Source organism: Haliotis rubra, unplaced genomic scaffold, assembly GCF_003918875.1.
Source record: "Haliotis rubra isolate DU_JTF1 unplaced genomic scaffold, ASM391887v1 Scf1622, whole genome shotgun sequence".
Classification (NCBI taxonomy): Eukaryota; Metazoa; Mollusca; class Gastropoda; order Lepetellida; family Haliotidae; genus Haliotis; species Haliotis rubra.
This window is the reverse complement of record NW_025765584.1, coordinates 35,112-57,136: the sequence shown is the minus strand read 5'-3', so window position 1 is coordinate 57,136 and position 22,025 is coordinate 35,112. Positions and strand designations below refer to the sequence as shown.

At 39.6% G+C, this 22,025-nt stretch overlaps 1 protein-coding gene across 5 annotated transcripts in view; it reads right to left on the bottom strand.

Annotated features, from left to right (window-relative positions):
- Nucleotides 1–22,025, bottom strand: part of LOC124271690 (protein mono-ADP-ribosyltransferase PARP14-like) — an 85,710-nt gene that overhangs the window by 50,009 nt on the left and 13,676 nt on the right. For all 5 annotated transcript variants that reach the window (XM_046706846.1, XM_046706850.1, XM_046706847.1 and 2 more), the window contains 4 exons: nucleotides 21,287–21,547; nucleotides 20,192–20,434; nucleotides 5,230–6,969; nucleotides 2,638–3,150 (listed from right to left, as the gene is read on the bottom strand). In XM_046706846.1, coding sequence (XP_046562802.1) covers nucleotides 2,638–3,150; nucleotides 5,230–6,969; nucleotides 20,192–20,434; nucleotides 21,287–21,547 — 2,757 coding nt within the window. The remainder of the gene's footprint in view (nucleotides 1–2,637; nucleotides 3,151–5,229; nucleotides 6,970–20,191; nucleotides 20,435–21,286; nucleotides 21,548–22,025) is intronic.

Below are 22,025 nucleotides of genomic sequence, written 5' to 3'. Positions count from 1 at the left end.
TATTTGATCTTATTTGGAAATCTAAAAAAAAAGGGTAATTGGGCTTGTAAACAATATGTTTCCATGGACGTATCTGGACGTACCCAGAAGCAAATATTCAACAGCTGATCTGCAGCAACTCTCAGTAAAGTTTCTCTCTTCAAAATCTGTACACCATGATAAAATGACACTGAATATCAGGAAATCATTTTTTTAATCATCATTTCCATTTAATTTTTCTATATGTACTTTGTTGTGGAATCCTAATTTACATACAAACTTCCACAATACTGGACTTCATGAACTGCCAGCCTTTATGTACAGGTATGTCACAGCACCAGAACACAAAGATCCAAGATACAGTCTGCACCTGTACACTAGCTGACCCATCTTCCAGAAATAGGAAACAAGTGATGCAAAATGTTGGAACAGAGAATCCACAGTTATCCGAACAATTAACTAGCATTGAAATAGAATGTTACACAAAATACAAATGTAGATCTATTGTTTTTTCACCAGAGATGTTTAACTGCTAACTACTAGCGTAAATAAGGTGCAAAGAATATATCCTATGTTCAAAGCCTTCTGTCAATACAATTACATATTGACATTATTGCTTCTTAATTAAACAAAGATAATCTAGGGGACATAACACTGATTTTCATCTATTTCCTTTTCTGAGATACTTACTGGTGTCATAAAAATTATAGTAAAGTTGATTCAAAATTTGGTAAAAGTCATAACAAAGGTTTAGGAAAACAGACATGAAAATGTCCTGAAGCGTTCACCTCCTACAAACCAGTGTGCAATTTAATATGAAGCTCATTTTGCAAATAACAATCAACAAACCTTGAACAATTTGTCCAAATCCACCATCTTAATAAACACTAGCTTTGGCTCAGTCTTCAAATATTAGTAACCTCCTAAAAAACTTATGATTTATCAGAAGAATTACATCAAATATGGGTTTAATATATGTTTCAATCTTTATTCTGTTACATGAAGTCACCTGAGATTTTTGTAAGTTATTCTGTTCCAGGACTGGATAATGCCTGACCAGGGTTTGACCAAAACGTAGCCTTTGCTTTTTCAAATTTTCTGGATGTTGAAATAACTTTAATGAGTTATGATACTAGCAATCACTTTCAGAATTATCTTATTAGTAAATGTAGTATTTAAAAAAACATCTAAAAGCAGGAGCCAAGAAACTAAGTTAATACCAAGTGATTGTCCTGCCATGATATGTACGGTGTTTGTTTGCCTAGTTCTGCCTTAAAATCTAAAAAATCTGATATGTCAATCAATTAAATAATTATTTATTATTGATTAGATTATTATCAATTTTATTACCCTTCCACGTTTACTCAAAAAAGCAAGATTCTTAAAACATACCTTGCTATCATTTCCAGTGAATTAATCAAAATTACAGTTGTAATATTACTCCTAAAATGTACCATTATATGTGAATAATTTATGTAGTAACAAAACTTCAAATAATGTTCTCATAATTAAGATATACACTTTTTTCACTCCATCCAATACTCCAGAAAGTCACTATTCTTGTCACATAGTTTTCGTATTCGATTAACATGGAGGAAGGTAATTCAGTTCAAAGTCCCATGCAACTCTTTATAAAAAATCTGAAATATTTAAAGCATGGTTTTATAGGCACTCATATGAACTAATTTTGATACTTGGATATTGCATGATAGGCAACTGCTGACACAGACAATATTTCCGTTTGAATAAAAAATATTACTCCTCGAATATTTTGCCCTGTTAACAAGATACTGTAGGCCTTCAGATTGTGCTTATGAAACTTAAAACATCCTAAAATGTGTGGCAAATTGAAGAATATCTAAGAGCGAAGGGGACAATATCCACCACATTGTTCTTTCATGTAACAAGTTTTGCTATTTCGGTTGACCCTAACCGAAATGAAGATTTGTTTACATTGTGTTACGGCTTTCTCGCCTGTCTCATTTGAGCTTTATGGCGTACCACCTCAATGCCTAGTAGTGACTAAAAACGTTAAGCAAAAACAATTTTGTAGTTACAAGAATTGTCCTTGTTTATAACACTTGCAAAGTCTTAAACTGCTATTTGTTGTCATCAATTGGTAATGATTTTGCACATGTGCAAAAGTGTGGAAATTCGTGCAAATTCTCATCAGCAGGCAGCTGTAGGTTTCCTGAACGATGGTGCAGACATTTAACTGATCGTTAGGCCTATCGCGTTTCTTGATCTGCCTCCATTTTTGTTGTCTTGACCGTAATGGTTTTGTTGAGGTACACATCAAATCGCAGCAATATGTAATAAATATAGCGAGTGTAAATGGCATAATTCGAAGCACATCGCTTCGGGTGCATCATTTGACCCCGGAAATAAGTTTGACAAATCCACACAGCGCGCCCGGCCTGCTGATTGGCCAAAATTGACGCATGCGCCAGTTTTGATTGACAGACTGGATCGGTCTATTCCTTTGAATACTGTTTAGTGTTTAATAATTCCTTAGAATAGTGTTTAGTGGTTGATAATTACAATGAATAGTGCATAATGTTTGATGATTTCTTTGAATAGTGTTTAGTGTTGGATAATTTGTCTGAATAGGATTAAACATTTCAGAATGAATGTGGCAAACTGACAGACTGAACCTACTTTGCCCCTTTCTCGGTCTTCCTCTGTTTACTGGAACATGTCTGTCTTCAACCACACCACCCTGCACAGATCCATCTTGGTTTCCTACAGTTACAGCGTCTGCTGCAAACCTTTGCTTTACAGCCTGCATGAAGTCCTGGACGGTGGAGGCGTTGTTGTCACACACGTAGACGTTCATCACCTGACTCCCTGGAGTGTCTGTGAAATGGAGCTGTATTGCTTCTATGATGTTTTTGGTTGCTGCTGCTACTGGGTATCTATAAATACCTGTGCTCAAAGCAGGTATGGCAATGGAGGATAAGCCACAACTGTCAGCTTTCTCAAGACTGTTAAATATAGCTTCTTGAAGAAGACCCTGTTCATCATTTGTCCCTCCCGACCATATTGGTCCTACAGCATGGACGACAAGCTTGCAGGGTAGGTTGCCTGGGCTGGTGACTGCAACATCTCCGACACGTATGTCACCCTGACTCTGTCTTATCTTGTCACTTTCTACCTGAATGGATAGTCCACCTGCATAGAAGATATGTTTTGTTATAAGATATAGTAATTGTGATAAAAGGAGAGCCAAAAGACTCTGTAGCCCACCTGTATCTTGACTATCACAATCTGCAATCAAGACATGGATGGACACAGAAACAGCTATGAGTTAAAGGCTGGTTAACCAGTCCGATTAGTGATAGATACAACCTGCAAAACCTACAAATGATGTTTAAGAATGTACAACAGTTCTAATTAGCATTTTTATGACACTGTTGCCATGATGCCCTAAACAATTATCAATGGATACTTCTGGACATTTATGTGCAATAACAGTAATCTAACACTGATGTAAAGAAAATGGGTGTCTCTGTATGTTTGTGTTTTCATTGGTTTTCTACAAAATATTTATGGTTTGTCAAAAAGGAAATGCTAACTTTCAACTGAAAGTTCAACAATGACCTTTGGCTACCCTGGACTTAAACCAATGTTGATCAAATTTTAAAACAAACTAAGAACCTAACTCAAAGAGCATGTACAATGAAAATAATTCAAAATTTAAAAATTCCAATCTAAATACTCATGTTATCAAGCAATGCATATAGTCTCCACACACTAAAATTACCTTGGGCCATGCCTTCGTACTGACTACTAGGGCTTGATATTGCCCTGAAATTCATATTGCGATATATTGCAATAACTCAAGAGATGTTGCAATACATATTTTGATATATTGACTGGAAGGTTTCTGTCCAAGTATGTACATCATAAATTCATAATAGCTCTCTGTGTGCGACATCGTCTTTGTAGTTGCTGTTACACCATACTTTCAGGCTCCCAGTCCCCATTGTGTATGGGTGTATGCCAGTGGTGTACAGATAAATGACATAGAGCCTTAACATGGAATGTTTCTTTGAAGTAACTGTATTGCAACAAAGTTTTGCGAACATAATGATAAAGGTAATAGTATAACATGATTTTCATGGTCAGTGTTGTTTGCTTCAACAGAATGCACTTCAATGCAGAATGTAATTTTGTAAGTGTTTGTCAATGATTCATTCAGATTTAACTCCAATCTAAACATGTGTTAACATGAACTGTTGTAAAATGAAACAAAAACATGATTTAGGTGAACTATTTGCGCTTAAAATCTCATGTGACCTCCAATAACTAAGATCCGTGAATAGAATGTCATTATACAGTCCGACAAAATTTACAAGACTTTGGTCTTTATCATATATTGATAACATATGTCCCATGATGAAACTAAACAAAAATAACAAAATAATGTGAATTGTGAAATTGTCACTCAGAGCCAGTAGCTCTTCTTATAAGTCTAAGTAAAAGATTGGTCAAACCTATGAAGGGCATTTAGAAGTGGAATGCATAAGAAAAGCAAGATTTATGGATGTCAACTTTATTATTGTGAATATTCATGACCTGATGAAATAGCAAGCACACACTCCTAAGAATTGTGCTATTCACAACAAGAAGTTGATATCCATTACTCTTGCTTTTCTTAAATGATTTGTCCATTTGAGGCCACTTAACTCCTCCAAAACATCACATATGAAACCATTCAAACCCAAAAAACTTAAAGCATTTTGTAGAATATTTGGCACTTTTGGATCCACTTATAAAGACACTTCCACTTGTACCATGAAAACAGAAAAGAAACAAAAGCATATTGAGCACTTTTTGCGCACATTTTGATGCTATGGAAATCAAGGGCAGATAATTCAAAGGGAGCTAACTCTGGACGACCCAATATATTGCAGAATCTGAACCATATCGCAATAATCGTATCGCGAGATACTCCACTGGTATATTCTGGTTTACCAATAATATTGCACAGCCCTACAGACTACTGGTTCCTGGCTGATAATAAAATGATCTTTGCTTGTGAGACATTTTCAGATTCTTCCCTACATGATTTGAAAAGAAGTCTGTACTGGTAAAAATAGTTTTTTACATGTATGGATTTTCAAAGATGAGCATAGGGTGCACTCTTTGCTCCACTCCACAAACAGGATGTGCACATTTATTTATGTTTATACAAGTACCTCAAACTCAAGACACACCTGAAATGCAAAGGTGTGATTCTGAACCCACCTTTGTCTACTATAGCCTTGGCAAGTCCACCGATGTGTGCCAGTTGCTGATTGGCTGCATTCACGATAACATCCACTTTCATCCGTGTAATGTCACCTTGACATACACTCAGAGTTCGGCCTGCTCCAAGGTCACATGTTGCCAAGGTCTGAATCCCGCCTCCTGATCTCATATTCCTCTGCTCTCCTTTCTTGCCATAGATTGGCTGCACTTGGTCGTCAAAGTTTCTCTCTATCACGCACCGTCCATTTTCCTCAATATTTCTGATATGTTGATCACCTTTCTTGGACAGGATCAATTTACAAATCCCTGGTTTGCCAAACAGGTGACTTGTGTGCATCACTCGTCGTGAGATTTCCTCTAGTTTTGACATACAAATTCTTAATCCAACTTTGGTTCCTTTCACTGTAAAATCCTGTGAAGACTTTTGAAATATTATCTGAACAGAGTGGGCTTGAAAAGTACTTGAAAGTTGTCTGATTTCCCCATCCAGATGCATGGTCATGAAACGTTGGATCCCCTTGGGAAACTGGACAGTGTCGCTGTACACTGTGTTTTCTTTTAGGAAGTTGTTCACCTCCTCTGCCACCCCAGCTACCAGTTCGTCTGTAGCAGCTATAACAATATGAGACTTATCCACTGCTATAATGATCTTCACCATGTCTCCTCTGTTCTGCGTCTGGTCGTCATTGATCCTCTTCCATTCTGTAGAGTCCAGGAGTGGGACAGATTCTGGGTCCAGGTTTATCAACTGCTGGACCACGCTCTGCCTCACAATGTGAGATACATCCGTCACTTCAGCATCCGTCCTTCCATACACTTTCAGTTTACCATTGTCTGCCTCCCAGACACCAACTAGGTGTTTCAGATTCAGTTTTTTCTCGATGTACTTCCTCACATCAGTCTTCTGAACAAGCATCATCTGGGCATCCGACAGATTCGACAAAGATGTGTCTTTGAAGTTAGTTGTTGTTTCATACATGTCAACTTTTGCAGATTTTACTACAGACATCAACCCGGTAAGTGTCATCACATTTTTCTTGACACAAATTTCAACTTTCAGGTGTTCATATTTCTTCATCATCTCACTGGGGAAGCCAAGAGCCAGCAGTAGGCGTAACTGCCATGACTTGAGATTTGCCACTGATTCGGTAATTTCTTTCTTCTTCCGCTCATGGTCTCCCTCCACAGTTGCTACGACCTCCTTCACCTGTTTAGACAGGTTTTCTGCCAGCAGCTTATGGCCAACCACAACTATCAGATGCGATTCATCAAATATATAAATAGTTGCTGCATCTTTTCGTGGCATTTTCATTTTCTGAACTTCTGTTATCACATCATCCCAAACTTCCTGAAGGACATTCACCTTCTCTGTGATGAGAAGGGACAGAAAATGCTCCAAGTCCTCAGTTGCACCTTTCAGCCATGATTTGGCTATCTTTCTGACATCAGGCACATCTTTGGTAAGGCAGCATTCAAGGGTCCAAGAACCATCTGACTCAAACTTGAGATCAGTGTAGCCATCTTGCAACTGCTTTTGTAGATTCTTCATGTTAGGACTAGAATCCCGGATGAATTTCATCTTGTAAGAGTCAACATTTTGTACAGGAATAGGGGGCGGTAGTTTGAACCATGTGGGGTCGCTGCGTCCCCCTCCTGACCCCAAGCATTCAGTGTACAGGGATACAGATAGCGCTGTCTTTTCCAACTTGTGGGATCTGCCCAAAATCTCTGGTATCACTGAAACGTGATGAAAAACACATAGTCACATACACAGAACACAAGGAGTGGACAGTGAAAGTTACATCTCACCAACTGATAGCTTACTGGAACAAGAATACCTACAAATAGTATACAATACATTAAAAAAAAACAGAAGAAAACATGTTAAATCCCAATAATTTTCTGCCAGAAACATTTTGACTTGCTGACAAATCTGGTGACAGCTGACAGCCCATACATTTATCTACCCAAGTTGAAGCACTTCACACTTCATGAGATCACTTCCAGTTTGGAAAATCATTGTCTGAGGCAGTATGACTTTCAACAAAATTTACCTATATAGAAAAGCATATAGCCAAGCTACATCATCTGAGGAAAGAGCAAATACATATATTTGATTTTACTTTAAAACAAACAGTTCCATGGGTCATGACATTTGCAAACAATTCCTGATTAGCTACTTCATTCTTTGGTAAGACATTCTGAGTGAGTGAGTGAGTGAGTTTAGTTTTACGCCGCACTCAGTAATATTCCAGCTATATGGCGTCAGTCTGTAAATAATCGAGTCTGGACCAGACAATCCAGTGATCAACAGCATGAGCATCGATCTGCGCAATTGGGAACTGATGACATGTGTCAACCAAGTCAGCGAGCCTGACCACCCGATCCTGTTAGTCGCCTCTTACGACAAGCATGGGTTACTGAAGACCAATTCTAACCCGGGACCTTCACGGGTCTAAGACATTCTGAAAGTATCATGGAAGTAGCTAATTAAGAGAAAGTTATCTGTACATCCGTTTAACAGATTTTTCCAACACCTTCCTCCAACATTATGTGTGATTAGTTCTACAAAACACTGAACACCAGGAGTGGACAGTGAAAGTTACATCTCACTAAGCAAAAGCTTACTGGAACAAGAATACCTACAAATAGTATACAATACATTAAAAAACAGAAGCAGACCCATCCCTAAACATTTTGCCTTGCTGACAAATCTGGTGACAGCTGACAGCCCATACATTTATCTACCCAAGTTGAAGCACTTCACACTTCATGAGATCACTTCCTATCTAAGGTAGTGCAACGTTCAACTATAAACTAACCCCTATATAGAAAAGAATAAAGCATATAGACAAGCTACATCATCTGAGGAAAGAGGAAGCACACATGTACAGTGTGACTTTAAAACAAAACATTTCATCAGTCTAGCCACATTGACAAGAAATTTACAAATATTGCAGTATTAATAACGTCATTCCAGAATGACAATGAGCAAGACATTCAGGAAGTTTCATGCCAGTAGCTAATTAAAGAGAAAGTTATCTGTACTTCTGTTTGACAGACTTAGCCAACACTTTAATCCAATCACATGCTTGATTATTTCTAGAAAATCCTGGACCTTGATATAACAAACACCAGCCATAATTACAAAGAGCTGCTCAGTCCTTAAAGAAGCAGATTCCAGAGCCATTCAGTGAAGGTGGCTCAGACGTTCAGTACCTCACTCCTAGGACTATGTGTACTAGATTTTATCTTCCAAAAATGAACTATCACAAACATGACTGACTTGTATTCACTGCATGAGCTTAACAGTGAAATAAACTAAACAACTAAAATTACTAACCTCCAGTGACGGCACTCTATTGTCTGCCTGGGTTCTCGTTTCACAGAGTAAACCTCAACAGGCAGTTTTGTGGACATTCTCCAAGAAATGCCAGCGATTTTCTACAGAATTGCCCGCAGCCCCCGAGGATTTTCTGAGGAATAGCCCTTGACTTTGAATTATTTTACTTGTTTTGAAGATTGACATAACTTTGTCTTGCTGTTACTGATTAAGATCGTAAAATATCACATTATTGAAAACATCCAATATTATGTGCAGATTCAGGGTTTCAAACCTGCAAACCTTCGCTTAACTAGCTTATCCACTAGGCTACGAAGGATCACTGTGAAGAAAGTGATTGTGATCACAAGACGAGTAGTGCGGGCAGCGCATGTGCAGGACACGGGTAGTGCTTGCACTATCAGCTGCCAGTCGCATCTCAGTTGATTTCAACAGTAAATACCAAATATTTATATTATGTCTAAAGCATATCTTTTCAGATAGCGGACCTATTCCAGAGGATGATATGAACGTTTGATTGACATACACTGATACCGTTAATGCCTCTTAAGATACCATTGAAACAAACTTTTCTTCCTGGGGTGACCTTAACATGATTCATCAGTGTGTCAAAACAACTGTCAAGGAGTATAAAGGGAAATACATAATCTGAGTATTGTGTGTCCATAACCCAAAGGAAACTCTGATTAACAATGTGAAGGTGCTTAACAAGTCTCTGGGCCAATGTGCTATTGACTAAACAAGAACACACACACATAGCACATACCAGTCAGAGCGCCAGATAAGCTGCGTATTTGCATATAATACGCTGTAGAAAAGTTGAAATATGCAAGAAAAATATATACCAGCGTATGAAAAAACACTAAATATTTACGTTTACGCTATGTCAAAATAACAATGCGTATTTACCCAATACGTCAAAATCGTGTTTTGTATCATATCAATTCAAGCCAATTGACTGCTAGATGAATTAAAAGGCAAGTGCTGTATTTCACAATCAGATTCAATTGACGGTGATATCTTAAATGAAATTGTAACATTAGCTGTTCGCGGCACCAAAACAGATGTAGACTAAGGCACATAATATTTCTCACAGCACGAGTGGATAAAGCTGTATTAGCTATTAGCTATAATTTAGCATTATTTGTTATTCATCTTTAATCTGGAGGATCTTGTATTATCTCTATTATCGAATGAACTCATTATTTGAAATAAATACCTGGATTTTAAAAATATGGTGGGTATAAAAAAGTATAGATACCCACATGAAATTGGAAATACCCACTTAGTTTCACAAGTATGGGTATCATACCCACATAGCCAAAAGCTTATCTGGAGCTCTGCCAGTTAATGCACATTGTTCACAGCATGATAGATTACATCCTCGATAATCTCCAGGGTGTACGTTCCAATAAATCTCCACTATACCCTGGATGCATCTACGGCTCGAGGCGATGATTTTATTACCTCCCTTGGTTGGCTTTTTATCCAATCAGGTGTTTAAACTGGGAAGTTGAGAGTATCAATCACAACTCACTTTTACTTTTTAAATTATCTAACCGATTAAACTTGGCAACACAATAATATATTGTTGCAGAGGTACTCTGAAAGAGGTAGAAGGCGTTCTTGCATATATATGATTTAAAGTTTCAGACCTGTCAATCTGTCAGTATGTTTTCCCCCAAGTCTCAGTCGCACTGCAAACAAACATTCGCGGCTACGACTGCTATCTTTGTTGACACTTGCAAGCTCGTTTGTAACTGCAGCTTATCTGATTGGCTACTGTGAGAATGCGGAGCCAGCAAAGGGAGGTAATAAAATCATTGGGCCGAGCTGTAGATGCATCCAGGGTGTAGTGGAGATTTATCGGAACGTATACCCTGGAGATTATCGAGGATGGATAGATTAATACAAAACTAGCATTATCACTAAGGTGACATAATTCCCCGCCGCAAATGATCAAATCAAATTTATAAAGTAATGAAAGTTTAAGATGAAGTTAAATGTCAACAAAAACATGACCAGTCAACCAAAATTGACTGGGCCCTGGGCCTTCCCTAGATGAAGCTTGGTGTCAAATATGAAGAAAATCCAGTGAATATTTTTTGCGATATCTTGCTGGCTATCTTAACATGCAATTTAACATGCTGAAATCTTCAAAGTGTCTCTGCGACCTTGAAAATTAAGTGAAGGTCACCAAAATGGACTGGGCACTGCGCCTTCCCTCAATGAAGCTTGGTGTCAAATATGAAGAAACTCCAGTGAATGGTTCTTGAGGTATCTTGCTGACAAGCATAACATGTAGGTAAATATGCTGAAATCTTCAAAGTGTCTCTGTGACCTTGAAAATTAAGTGAAGGTCACCAAAATTAACTGGGCCCTGCGCCTTGCCTAGATAAAACTTGGTGTTTAATATGAAGAAAATCAAATCCAGGGAACAGTTCTTGAAATAGCTTAAAATGCAGGTTTACATGCTGAAATCTTCAAAGTGTCGCCATGACCTTGAAAATTATGTGAAGGTCACCAAAATCGACTTGGCCCTGCGCTATCCCTAGATAAAGTTTGGTATTGAATATGAAGAAAATCCAGAGAACGGTTCTTGAGATAGCTTAACATGCAGGTAAAACGTTAAAGTCACCTTGTGACCTTGAAATAAAGGTCAAGGTCACCAAACTTGACTTGGGCCTTTCTAACTGTTTCTTCTTAATACCATCATAAACAGTTACACGGTAGAGAACTCCATGGCAAAATACAAGATGGTTGAATTCCCTGGCCAGAGCTATTGGTATATCTTCTGGGATGTTACCTTGATGAATCCCAGCAATGACTTTGTGGAGCACTAGATCCTTGTCCTGAGCTTTCCTCCATTCCCTGAGAGACATAGTGGCGATGGTATGTTTGTTGTCGTCGTCATCATCCTGAATGACTTCTGCAGATAAACACAAGCTTTCTACATAAGTTGGAGTTTGGCATCTGTTGCAAATGGCCTTGACAGAAGTTACAGCCAGTGCTTCTTTTTCCTGTTCTTGATCTTCCTTCTCCATTTTCTTTCTGTACGCAGTAAACAGGAATATCTGGATTAGGTTGATCCACAACAATATAGGTGTCCTCTTCCCACTTGTCGGCCAGTTTATGCTTCCCATCAAAAGCAAGTTGTTTTACTAAGACGCGATCCCCCGAACTGAGAGTAGCCCCTCTGATCTTGATGTTGTATAGATCCTGTTGTTTTCCTCTCGCTTTCTCTGCTGCTTCTGTGGCCAACTTGTACGAGTCAGCAAGGCGTTGTTTCAATTGCTTGATGTAGTCGGTCTTGGACTGACTTCCTTGAGGCTCACTGATCCTAAAAGCTACATCCACAGGCAAGCGAGGCTGTCTTCCAAACATGAGGAAGAAGGGACTTTCTCCTGTTGATTCATGTCGGGTTGAATTGTAAAGCGCGTGAACAAGTGGTGCGACATAGGACTTCCAGTTAGTCTTCTTGGATGGCTGTAGAGATCCAAGCATGCTGATCAAAGTGCGATTAAATCTCTCAGTCATTCCATTTCCTTGGGGGTGATATGGAGTTGTCCTACTCTTGCCAATTCCTGCCATTTTGCAAAGTTCCTTGATAAGGTTACTCTCGAAGTTGGCTCCTTGGTCCGAGTGCAGTCTAAGGGGAAAGCCGTAATGAACAAAGAAATTATTGAACAGAACTTCTGCAGTGGTTTTGGCAGTCTGGTTCCTTGTTGGAAATGCTTGGGCATATCTTGTAAAGTGATCTGTGAGTACAAGAATATGCTGGTATCCTCCTTTAGACATTTCGAGAGTAAGAAAGTCAATACAAACTAGCTCCAACGGCTGGCTTGTGGTGATAGATGTTAAAGGTGCCCTGTTCTCTCCAGGTTTTCTTCTGATGCACCTATCACAGGTCTTAACCCACTGATCCACATCTTTTGCCATGCCTGGCCAGTAGAACCTGTCTCTGCACAATGCTAATGTCCGTCTCTCGTCCCATGTGGCCAATATCATCATGTAATCCTGTCAAGGCTTCTTTAATGAACTCGGCTGGCAAAACTAACTGTTTGTTCTTAATACCATCATAAACAGTTACATGGTAGAGAACTCCATGGCAAAGTACAAGATGGTTGAATTCCCTGGCCAGAGCTATTGGTATATCTTCTGGGATGTTACCTTGATGAATCCCAGCAATGACTTTGTGGAGCTCTAGATCCTTGTCCTGAGCTTTCCTCCATTCCCTGAGAGACATAGTGGCGATGGTATGTTTGTTGTCGTCGTCATCATCCTGAATGACTTCTGCAGATAAACACAAGCTTTCTACATAAGTTGGAGTTTGGCATCTGTTGCAAATGGCCTTGACAGAAGTTACAGCCATTGCTTCTTTTTCCTGTTGTGGTAATCTGGAAAGCGCATCTGCATCTGCATTACCCGTGCCTGGACGGTACTTGATGTCAAACGTGAATGAAGCTAATGCTGCCAGCCATCTGTGCCCAGTGGCATCCAACTTTGCTGAGGTCAGCACATATGTAAGTGGGTTATTATCTGTCACCACAGTAAAGTTGTGTCCATACAGATAATCATAAAACTTCTCTGTGACAGCCCACTTCAATGCCAGGAACTCTAGCTTGTGTGCAGGGTAATTCTTTTCAGCTTTGTTGAGGCCTCTGCTGGCATATGCAATAACTCTGTTTTGACCATCTTGTTCCTGGTACAGTATTGCACCTAGACCATGGGAGCTGGCATCTGTGTGAACCTCAAATGGCAAAGAATAGTCTGCATAGCCCAAGATTGGTGGTGATGACAGTGCATCTTTCAGTTGTTGGAAAGCAGTTGATTGTTGCTGGCCCCATATCCATTTTGACTTACTTTCTATGCTCTTCTTGTAATGGTGCTTTTTCACTGTTTGAGGAAGTAAATCTGAAAGTGGGCGGCTGCGCGGGAGAAGTTCTTGACATATTTCCTGTAATATCCAGCAAATCCTAGGAATTTACGGACCTCCTCAGAGTTCTTAGGCATTGGCCAGTTAACAATCTTATCGATCTTGGCAGGATCTGTTTGAATTCCGTCAGCAGAAACAATGTGGCCAACAAACTTGACTTGTTCCTGGAAGAAATCACACTTCTTGGCTGCCAACTTGAGTCCACTCTCCTCAGGCTGGAAGATCTTCTCCAGGCGTAATAGATGTTCTTCAAGGAACCAAAACACAATCAAGTCGTCGAGATAAATCATGCAGATCTCCAAATGCAGTTCCCCTAGCATGTGTTCCATTTGCCGCTGGTAAGTTGCTGGTGCATTAACTAGTCCAAAGGGTAGCCGATTGTATTCATAAAAACCCAATGGGCCGACCGTAAAGGCTGTCTTTGCCTTGTGCTCCTCATCAATCTCAATCTGATGGTATCCGGACTTCATATCCAGGACAGTAAAGAATTTTGAGCCAGCAAGACGATCAAAATATCTTCTATTCTTGGTAAAGCATACGCATCCTTCACTGTCCGACGATTTAACGATCTGAAGTCAATGCATAGTCTCAGAGAGTTATCAGCCTTGCTTAACGAGGACAACATTAGAAGCCCAAGGACTGTGTGATCTCCTGATAATACCACATGCAAGCAGCTGCTGTAGATGATCCTTTACCTCTTGGAACATCGAAGGTGGGATGCGTCTATGTCTCTGCTTGAATGGCGATTATCTGTAAGTTCAATTCGTGTGCTTCACTTCTCGTATAATGTCCAATATCCAGGTCCCCAGTCGAGAAAATGTCACTGTATTTCTGCAGTAAATCTTCACCAAGTTTCCTCTGTTCCTCTGTGACCTTGGGAGAAATCTTGACCTTGTCCAGAGGGTGTTCTTTCTTGTCAGCTACCACCTGTTGCAAGTCGAATGGGGCTAGCTTCTCAATATGAACTGGCTGAAGTTCACAGATGATGGACTTGGGGGATACAACTACTGTCTGATTAGTTAAGTTGGAAAGCTGAACTGGTACTTGAATTTTCTTCTGATGTTGAAAACGGAATAAAGCTGGTGCTATCTCAAGTCCTGGTGATATGGAAGCTCTTTTAGTGGGCTGAATCATGACACAAGTGTCTCGGTAAGGCAGTTCCTTATAGACTGATGTCCTGACCGTCACAGTAGTATTAGGTGGTACCACTAATCTTGATGTTTCACAGCTTCTCATCAGTCCAAGTCTCCCATCATTCCTAATAAGTTCTTTATCCTGCAGAACAATACACCTAAATGCAAGATACCAGGGTGTATGCATCTTGCTACACTGAAGGAAATTAGGTCCAACAGACTCCCTGCAAGAGTCAAGAACAGGAATGAGATAGTTGGTTCCCAGCAAGATAGGTACAGTCATATTATACTGACTGTCTGGGACAACCAAAAACAGACAAATAGAAGCATGACCAGGGGACAAACCATGAGTTTCAACTAAACCTTCAACATAACCCGTGTAAGGCAAACATTCACCATCTGCACATTCTATGTGAATGAAGTCAGAAAGAGGCTTTTTCTCCAAGGAGGGTAAATATTCACGATAGAATCTTTCGGAAATGGTTGATACTGATGACCCAGTATCCAAAAGGGCTTTGTGGGAAACACCATTGATGCTAACCATAGCTTCATTTGCAGTCCCAACTAAACCAGCTGGTATGGTAGGACACACAAACTCTGTGGGGCTCTGTCTAAAAGAACCTAATGTCTGCCCCTTGACATTGGCCCTCTCCCATTTAAATTACCATGCCTCAAGTGGTCAAGCCTGACCCTACAACCCCGAGAAATATGGCCATACTGCCCACACCTGTAACACTGTACACCGGATTGCATCTCAAAGTCTTGAGGCTGTTGTCTTGTCCTTTGAAAATATTCCTGGTTCCGCGGCTTGGGAGTGGTGTCATCAGAAAAAACAACTTGTTTCTTCTGCTGCTGTTGTGAGTGAGGGGATGACATCTGGCTCATCTTGTTCTCCATGTTGTCAATCTTAGCAGACAGTTGGTTGACCATACCAATCAACATAGATACCTCTGACGTTGAATCACTCTGGGTCACTGCCTTGGCTGGGATGGGTTTCTTATGGGTCTCCAGTTTCCTCTGTTCATGGTCGATGCTCAATACGCCTCACGGCAACCCGAAGCTGGTCGAAATTATCAATACTATCAAACTTGTGACCAGAAGAGTCCTTGAGTTCCTGCCTGAGTCCAGACCAGAAAACAGTCCTGAGCACGGAGCTTGATCTGCTCGGCTGAATATGACCCTGAGCAACAAGCCTGTCAAGCATGTCTTCCAGTCTACAGCCCCACTTAGTAGCATCTTCTTTGTCTCCTTGCCTTGCACTGTAGAATTGTGCCATGAGAGCTTCGCCTTGTTCGATGACAGAAGAGCCATATACACTTTTAAGTTTGTTTAGAATGGAAGTGAGTGAGGCTGCATGACCAAGCCTCATAACAATGCGTGCAGCATCTCCTTTAAGAGCTCTCCTGAGTGACTGCTTAATCTCCTCCTCAGAGTAGGATAAATCAGTTGATAAACTGTCAACTTCATACAGCCAAACATCAAAAGGTGTCTCACCCTTAGAAGTAGGATCACCAGAGAAAACAGACACCCGAGGAGGTTGCCTGACGCTGAGTGAACCTGCCAAATTCTGGGTGGGTGGAGTTGGGGGTGAGGGAGAAGGGTTTGCAGTAGCTCCCTGAATAGCCACTATGCCGGTTATCCATTCTCTCAGTTCCTCTTCAGTCTTGCCTTTAGGTATAACACCTAACTTCTTGAAACTTTCAAGAAAAGATTCAAGCTCTGAAGAGGATAACTGAGACATTGTGCAATTATCAACTATCAAAGTATGCAGTAAAAGAAAATATGAGATCAAAAGGATGATAAGACATCGTAATGAGACTGTTGCAGCACCAGGATGCAGGGACAAATCCTCACGTAAATTGTATGTGAGCGCAAACAATGAACGAGATTACACGTTGGGTAATTTAGATGTGTCTTATGACACAATGTAAAGAGAAGTAGCTGTAAACTACATGTTGTATGATTGAGGCAACATGTATTTACATGGAAATTATGAAGTACCACATGTTTTAACGGTGGTGGTATTAATGCTTATATATTAGTAAGGTATTATGTGAACAAAGTTGTTAACCCACAATTTATGCCACAAATATATGGTTCTACCCCAAATACACAGAGACCAAAGGACAGAGATGGGACAGGAGAACCAAGATGTGTGGTGCTGTACCTTACCAAACAAGCCTGTGTAATACTAACCACTATTGGATATAAAGGAGGTTAGGAAAGTACATACTTACCCAGAAATCAACAAAGTTAAGATATCACCTTACTCGGCAATAAACACTTTTATGGATTATGCCAGATTAACGCTTAATACCAAATTCGATTACTAAGATGGATTAAACCACCGTAAACTAAACAAGAATAAGTTTACGTGACAAAATATACAAATTATGACAATCGGGAACTAATCAGGGAAACTGACACTAACGAGTATGTTAACTAATTAATCTAAACTAAGTGATCTAAACTAATTAATCTAAACTAATTGATCTATACTAACTAATCTAAACTAACTAATGCAAACTAATTAATCTCACGTGAGAGATGACAGCATATGCTAGCTAAGTATTATGGCAGCAGGAGATACAGAAGAGCTGCAAATACTTTACCAAGTCGCAGACTAGTCAAGCAAGAAAAATGTATTCCGTACAACTGATGTCAACATCACAAAGCTTATTGTTTACTAACACGGACTGTATTAGAACATTTCCTCCAATCTTCAGATACAATCTTCAGAGTCAAGTGAATAAACAGCTTATTCCATTATGAGCTCATAGTATCAACAACTGTGCTCCGTCTTTCCTCAGTAACTAGGACACACCTTAAAGATATTGTCATTGGGAGTCACCGATCGGCCATGCTGAATGGACGTCCTTGCTAGCACTGTCAACTTTAGGGGTCGAGCTTGGGGCTTCTCCAACAGACAAACTTGAATCCCACCAGGGATGCCATTGTAACAGCGCCTTGCTGACTTGTACAAGTTGGCCACAGAAGCAGCAGAGAAAGCGAGAGGAAAACAACAGGATCTATACAACATCAAGATCAGAGGGGCTACTCTCAGTTCGGGGGATCGCGTCTTAGTAAAACAACTTGCTTTTGATGGGAAGCATAAACTGGCCGACAAGTGGGAAGAGGACACCTATATTGTTGTGGATCAACCTAATCCAGATATTCCTGTTTACTGCGTACAGAAAGAAAATGGAGAAGGAAGATCAAGAACACTTCATAGGAATTTGTTGTTGCCAGTTGGTACACTTTGTTCAACACCAGATGACACACCAGCTGTTCCTGTTCCTAAACCTAGGAGGATGTGCATGGGAAAGGAGACTAAAGAACAGAAAAAGCCTGATCCATCTGAGTCAGTGAGTGATTCTGATGAGGATGAGGATGATTTTCCAATGTTGCTGACAGTTTCACAGCCTGTTGACCAAGCTGATAGTTCTTCAGAGACCAACATTCCGCCCAATGTTAGTCCTGATACTGAAGACAGAGGACCCTATGGATCCAATGGACAATCAGAAGAATTTAATTCTACCGATGCCATGGATTCAACAAGGGGAGGAGAGGCTGAGGTCACAGCAGGCAATGTATCTCAAGCTGAGACTGAGATGCAGGACCAAATGGAACAAGAACCACTGCAAGATCTGGTACCGGAACTTCCAAGAAGGACACCTAGGAGAGTTCTCCCAACTCCGCCACCTAGGAGATCCTTAAGAGAGCGTCACAAACCTGCATGGATGAAGAGTGGGGATTACTGCAAGAGTATGGTGCCATTATCACTAAGTGATTGGAAATCCAGGGCATCATTTCTCAAGACTCTGGCTGAAGATGGACTCTTGCAGGATCTTCCCAAAGACATATATAGAGCCATGTTATCTTTGATAACAGGATCTGTAAACCCAGCCATGTGACATATGTACGTCGGGGACGACGTTTCTGTTGACAGAGGAGAATGTAGCAGAATGTAAATATTGTGTATTTTAAGCCTAAGTATATAATTTAGTTAAGCAATATAACAACCCTTTGAATTAACACAGCACTCTACTAATCCTTTGGTTAAGTTATGTAAGCCTGCATTGGGTTCTATTTTACTTCAGACTCCTGGCCCAGCCACGGCTTGGCCAGTGATTGATTTGCTATTGTTTCTAAAGCATGTGACCAGATCTGGAGTTTTATGTACCCCAACATTCTTTTTCCTGGTCACTGCTACAATTTCAACTCTTGACTGCAACAATTCCAACTCTGTCTCCTTTATCACAGCACTGAACTTATTGGGGTAAGTTACTTTAGATGTCTTGGTATTTATATTATCATAAGGAGGTTAGGATATGATGTTTTAGTCTAGTTAATTTATCATTTTAATAATATGTCTGAAATATATTATGTGCTGTAATATCATCTACATGATGATATGATGTAAATATTCTATATGCTTAATATCATGACACACTGTTATGTATTATAATTATTACACGTTTGGCTAATGTAGACTATAGTGTATACATTGTAGATTAGGTACATATTATGGATGACATGAGAAAGAGTGTGCGTGTGCATGTGTGTGTGTGTGTGTGTGTGTGTGTGTGTGTGTGTAATATAGATTGTATTTAATTGTGTTATTTTATTATATTAGGTCTTTGAAGTACTCATTTGCCACCGGTTGTTTACCGGTAGACTGTGGATTACCTGCGTCCCTGAGACGAGGTTAGTATTTGTGTGTCAAGGAAATGCATGGGTTATGTTCTAAATGTTATGTTACATATCAGATTTTCATCTGTTTGTCTGTAATTTGTAAGATAAGCTTATATTTATACTTAAGTTGAGTAACCCTTGTGGTGTGCAGAAAATATTAAATGTAATTATATGTTTACTATGTACATGTTGCTGTATACCAGTAATTTGAGATGTTTATGTTTTATTTCAAGGGTTTTATCACCTGATCCAAGACAATAAATCCCTGAACCCTCACAAGTATTCGTCTGTTCTCAAATCATGACGTGATACCGCTGTTACACTTATACTGTGATGAACCTAGGTACCCAATATGAAAAGAATCTAGTGAACGGTTCTGAAGATATTCCAATTCGGACGGACAGACGGACGGAGCCTAATACTATATCCCCTGCTTCGCGCTAAACGCGCGGCGGGGGATAACAATGACATTATTTCATTATCACTGTAGGTACTTGAAGTGACTAAATACTGACAGGAACATCTATCAAACTCTAAACATCATCATTAGAAAGGCGAGAATTTATGGATGTCAACTTCTGCATTTTGAGGGATGTGACATTTTGGAGTATATTTTTATGAAGGAGTCTGAAAAGCTGAGTCCCTCAAAATAAAGAAGTTGACATCCATACATTTTGAGGGACGTGACGTTTTGGAGTATATTGTCATCATATCCCAATAGAGTAGATCAATACTCATGCTGGTGATCACTGGATTGTCTGGACCAGACTCGTTTATGTACAAACCGCTGCCATCGAGCTGGAATACGCTGAATGTGGCATTAAACAACAAACAATCATAACAAATACTTACCTGTATGATTTGTAAAGAAGACGATGGCATGTCTCGGTTCCTCAACAATGTCCACCTTTTCAACATCACATTCTATGGTATTCCCTGACTTCTTGCTTTCAAAGTAGAATGTTAGTGTGTCCGCCGATGTCTTGGCAGTGATTCCATTGACTCGGATACAGTTGGAGATGGGCACTGCTGACAACTCAAGGAACGCCCCATCCAGAGGATGCTTCTTACAAACACGCTGCATCTTCTTCAGCTCTGTTACAAGGTGAAATACAAAAAGACAAGCACATAGGACTACTTTCTCTCACAATCAGTTTCTGAATAGGTATGATATATATATATATATCACACAGAAAAATAAAAACAGAATGCCTTTTTCTCCAACATGTTTCGTTCTTTACTCTTCAGGGAGTATATATATATATATATACATATATATATACATATATATATATATATATATATATATATAGGTCTATATTAGCATATTCTATTTTACTTAAATTAATATTATAGATATCCACCTGTCTCTTAACAGTAGATAATCCAACTCAGGGATAGAAATATTTTTTGTTGCACATATGCCTTCGGGCACCAGAGAAATATTTTAAGCATGCCTTTCAGATATCAAGTGTGACCACTTGTTCTCAGAATAAATGACAATGATGATGATCATTTTGAATTTATTGTTAAATAAAGAAATGGGTTTATGAGCATTTAGATATGTATGGCATTATTCAATTTGGATATGTTTTTGATTGTTTGGGGGATTAAATGATTAAAGGTGTGTTATGTTTCCAAGAAATTAGGCATGCCATAAGGGCACCAAGAACATTTTACTGTGCCATATCAGTATTTACCGTGCCATGGCACACTAATATATGGGGTATTTCGAACCCTGCAACTTAATCATGTTTACAAGTGTTCATACTGAGCATTCAATAGCCATGGCAGATTTATGTGAACATGGCATTTTCTAGAGAATCAGAACATGGAGACATCTGATTTTTTATCATATATCTAAATATTTAACCCTGGCTTATTTTTTGTGCTGTAGTTCTCAAAAGCAATGTTTCTTACATGAAATAAAGCTTAACACATACTTACTTAAAGGACCTTTTTGTTGATCTATATTTACAAGAACAGTTCCAGGTTCCTCTCCATACATAACATCCTTGGGATGACAGGCCAATTTTTGTTGCAGGAACTTCATCAAGGTCTTTTTTGTGGTTTTCTCTCGCAGTCCAGTTATCAAAAACTTGTCCCGATAGCGCGGCCGGGGTGGAGGAGGGGTGGGAGGTCTGTACAAACTCACCATCAACTTGTGCCCATCTACAGTGTGGCTTCGCTTGGCAACAGCTTCCGCTTCTGTCAAACAAATCAGAATTGGACATACATGACAAACCCAGTGAATAACCCCTATTAGTCAGAGGGTCCTAGTCAAAAGGGCTGCATGACAAAAGTGCCTCAAAACAGAAAAGTCAAAAGGGCCGCAAGAAAGACAAAGGGCTGCATCAAAAGGTCAAAAGGGCCACACCATTTGTCAGATACTTCCCTATTTATCAGGTACCTTGCTATTTGTGAGATACCGCCCCATTTGCCAGATACCCCATTTGTCAGATACCTCCCTATTTGTCAGATACCTCCCTATTAGTCAGAAACCTCTCTAATTGTCAGATACTCCATTTGCCAGATACCTTCCCAATTGTCAGATACCCTATTTGTCGGACATTTCATAATTTGTCAAATACCTCATTTGCCAGATATCTCCCCATTTGTCAGATACCTCCCTATTTGTCAGACTTTTCCCAATTTGTGAGATACCTCATTTGTCAGATATGTCCCC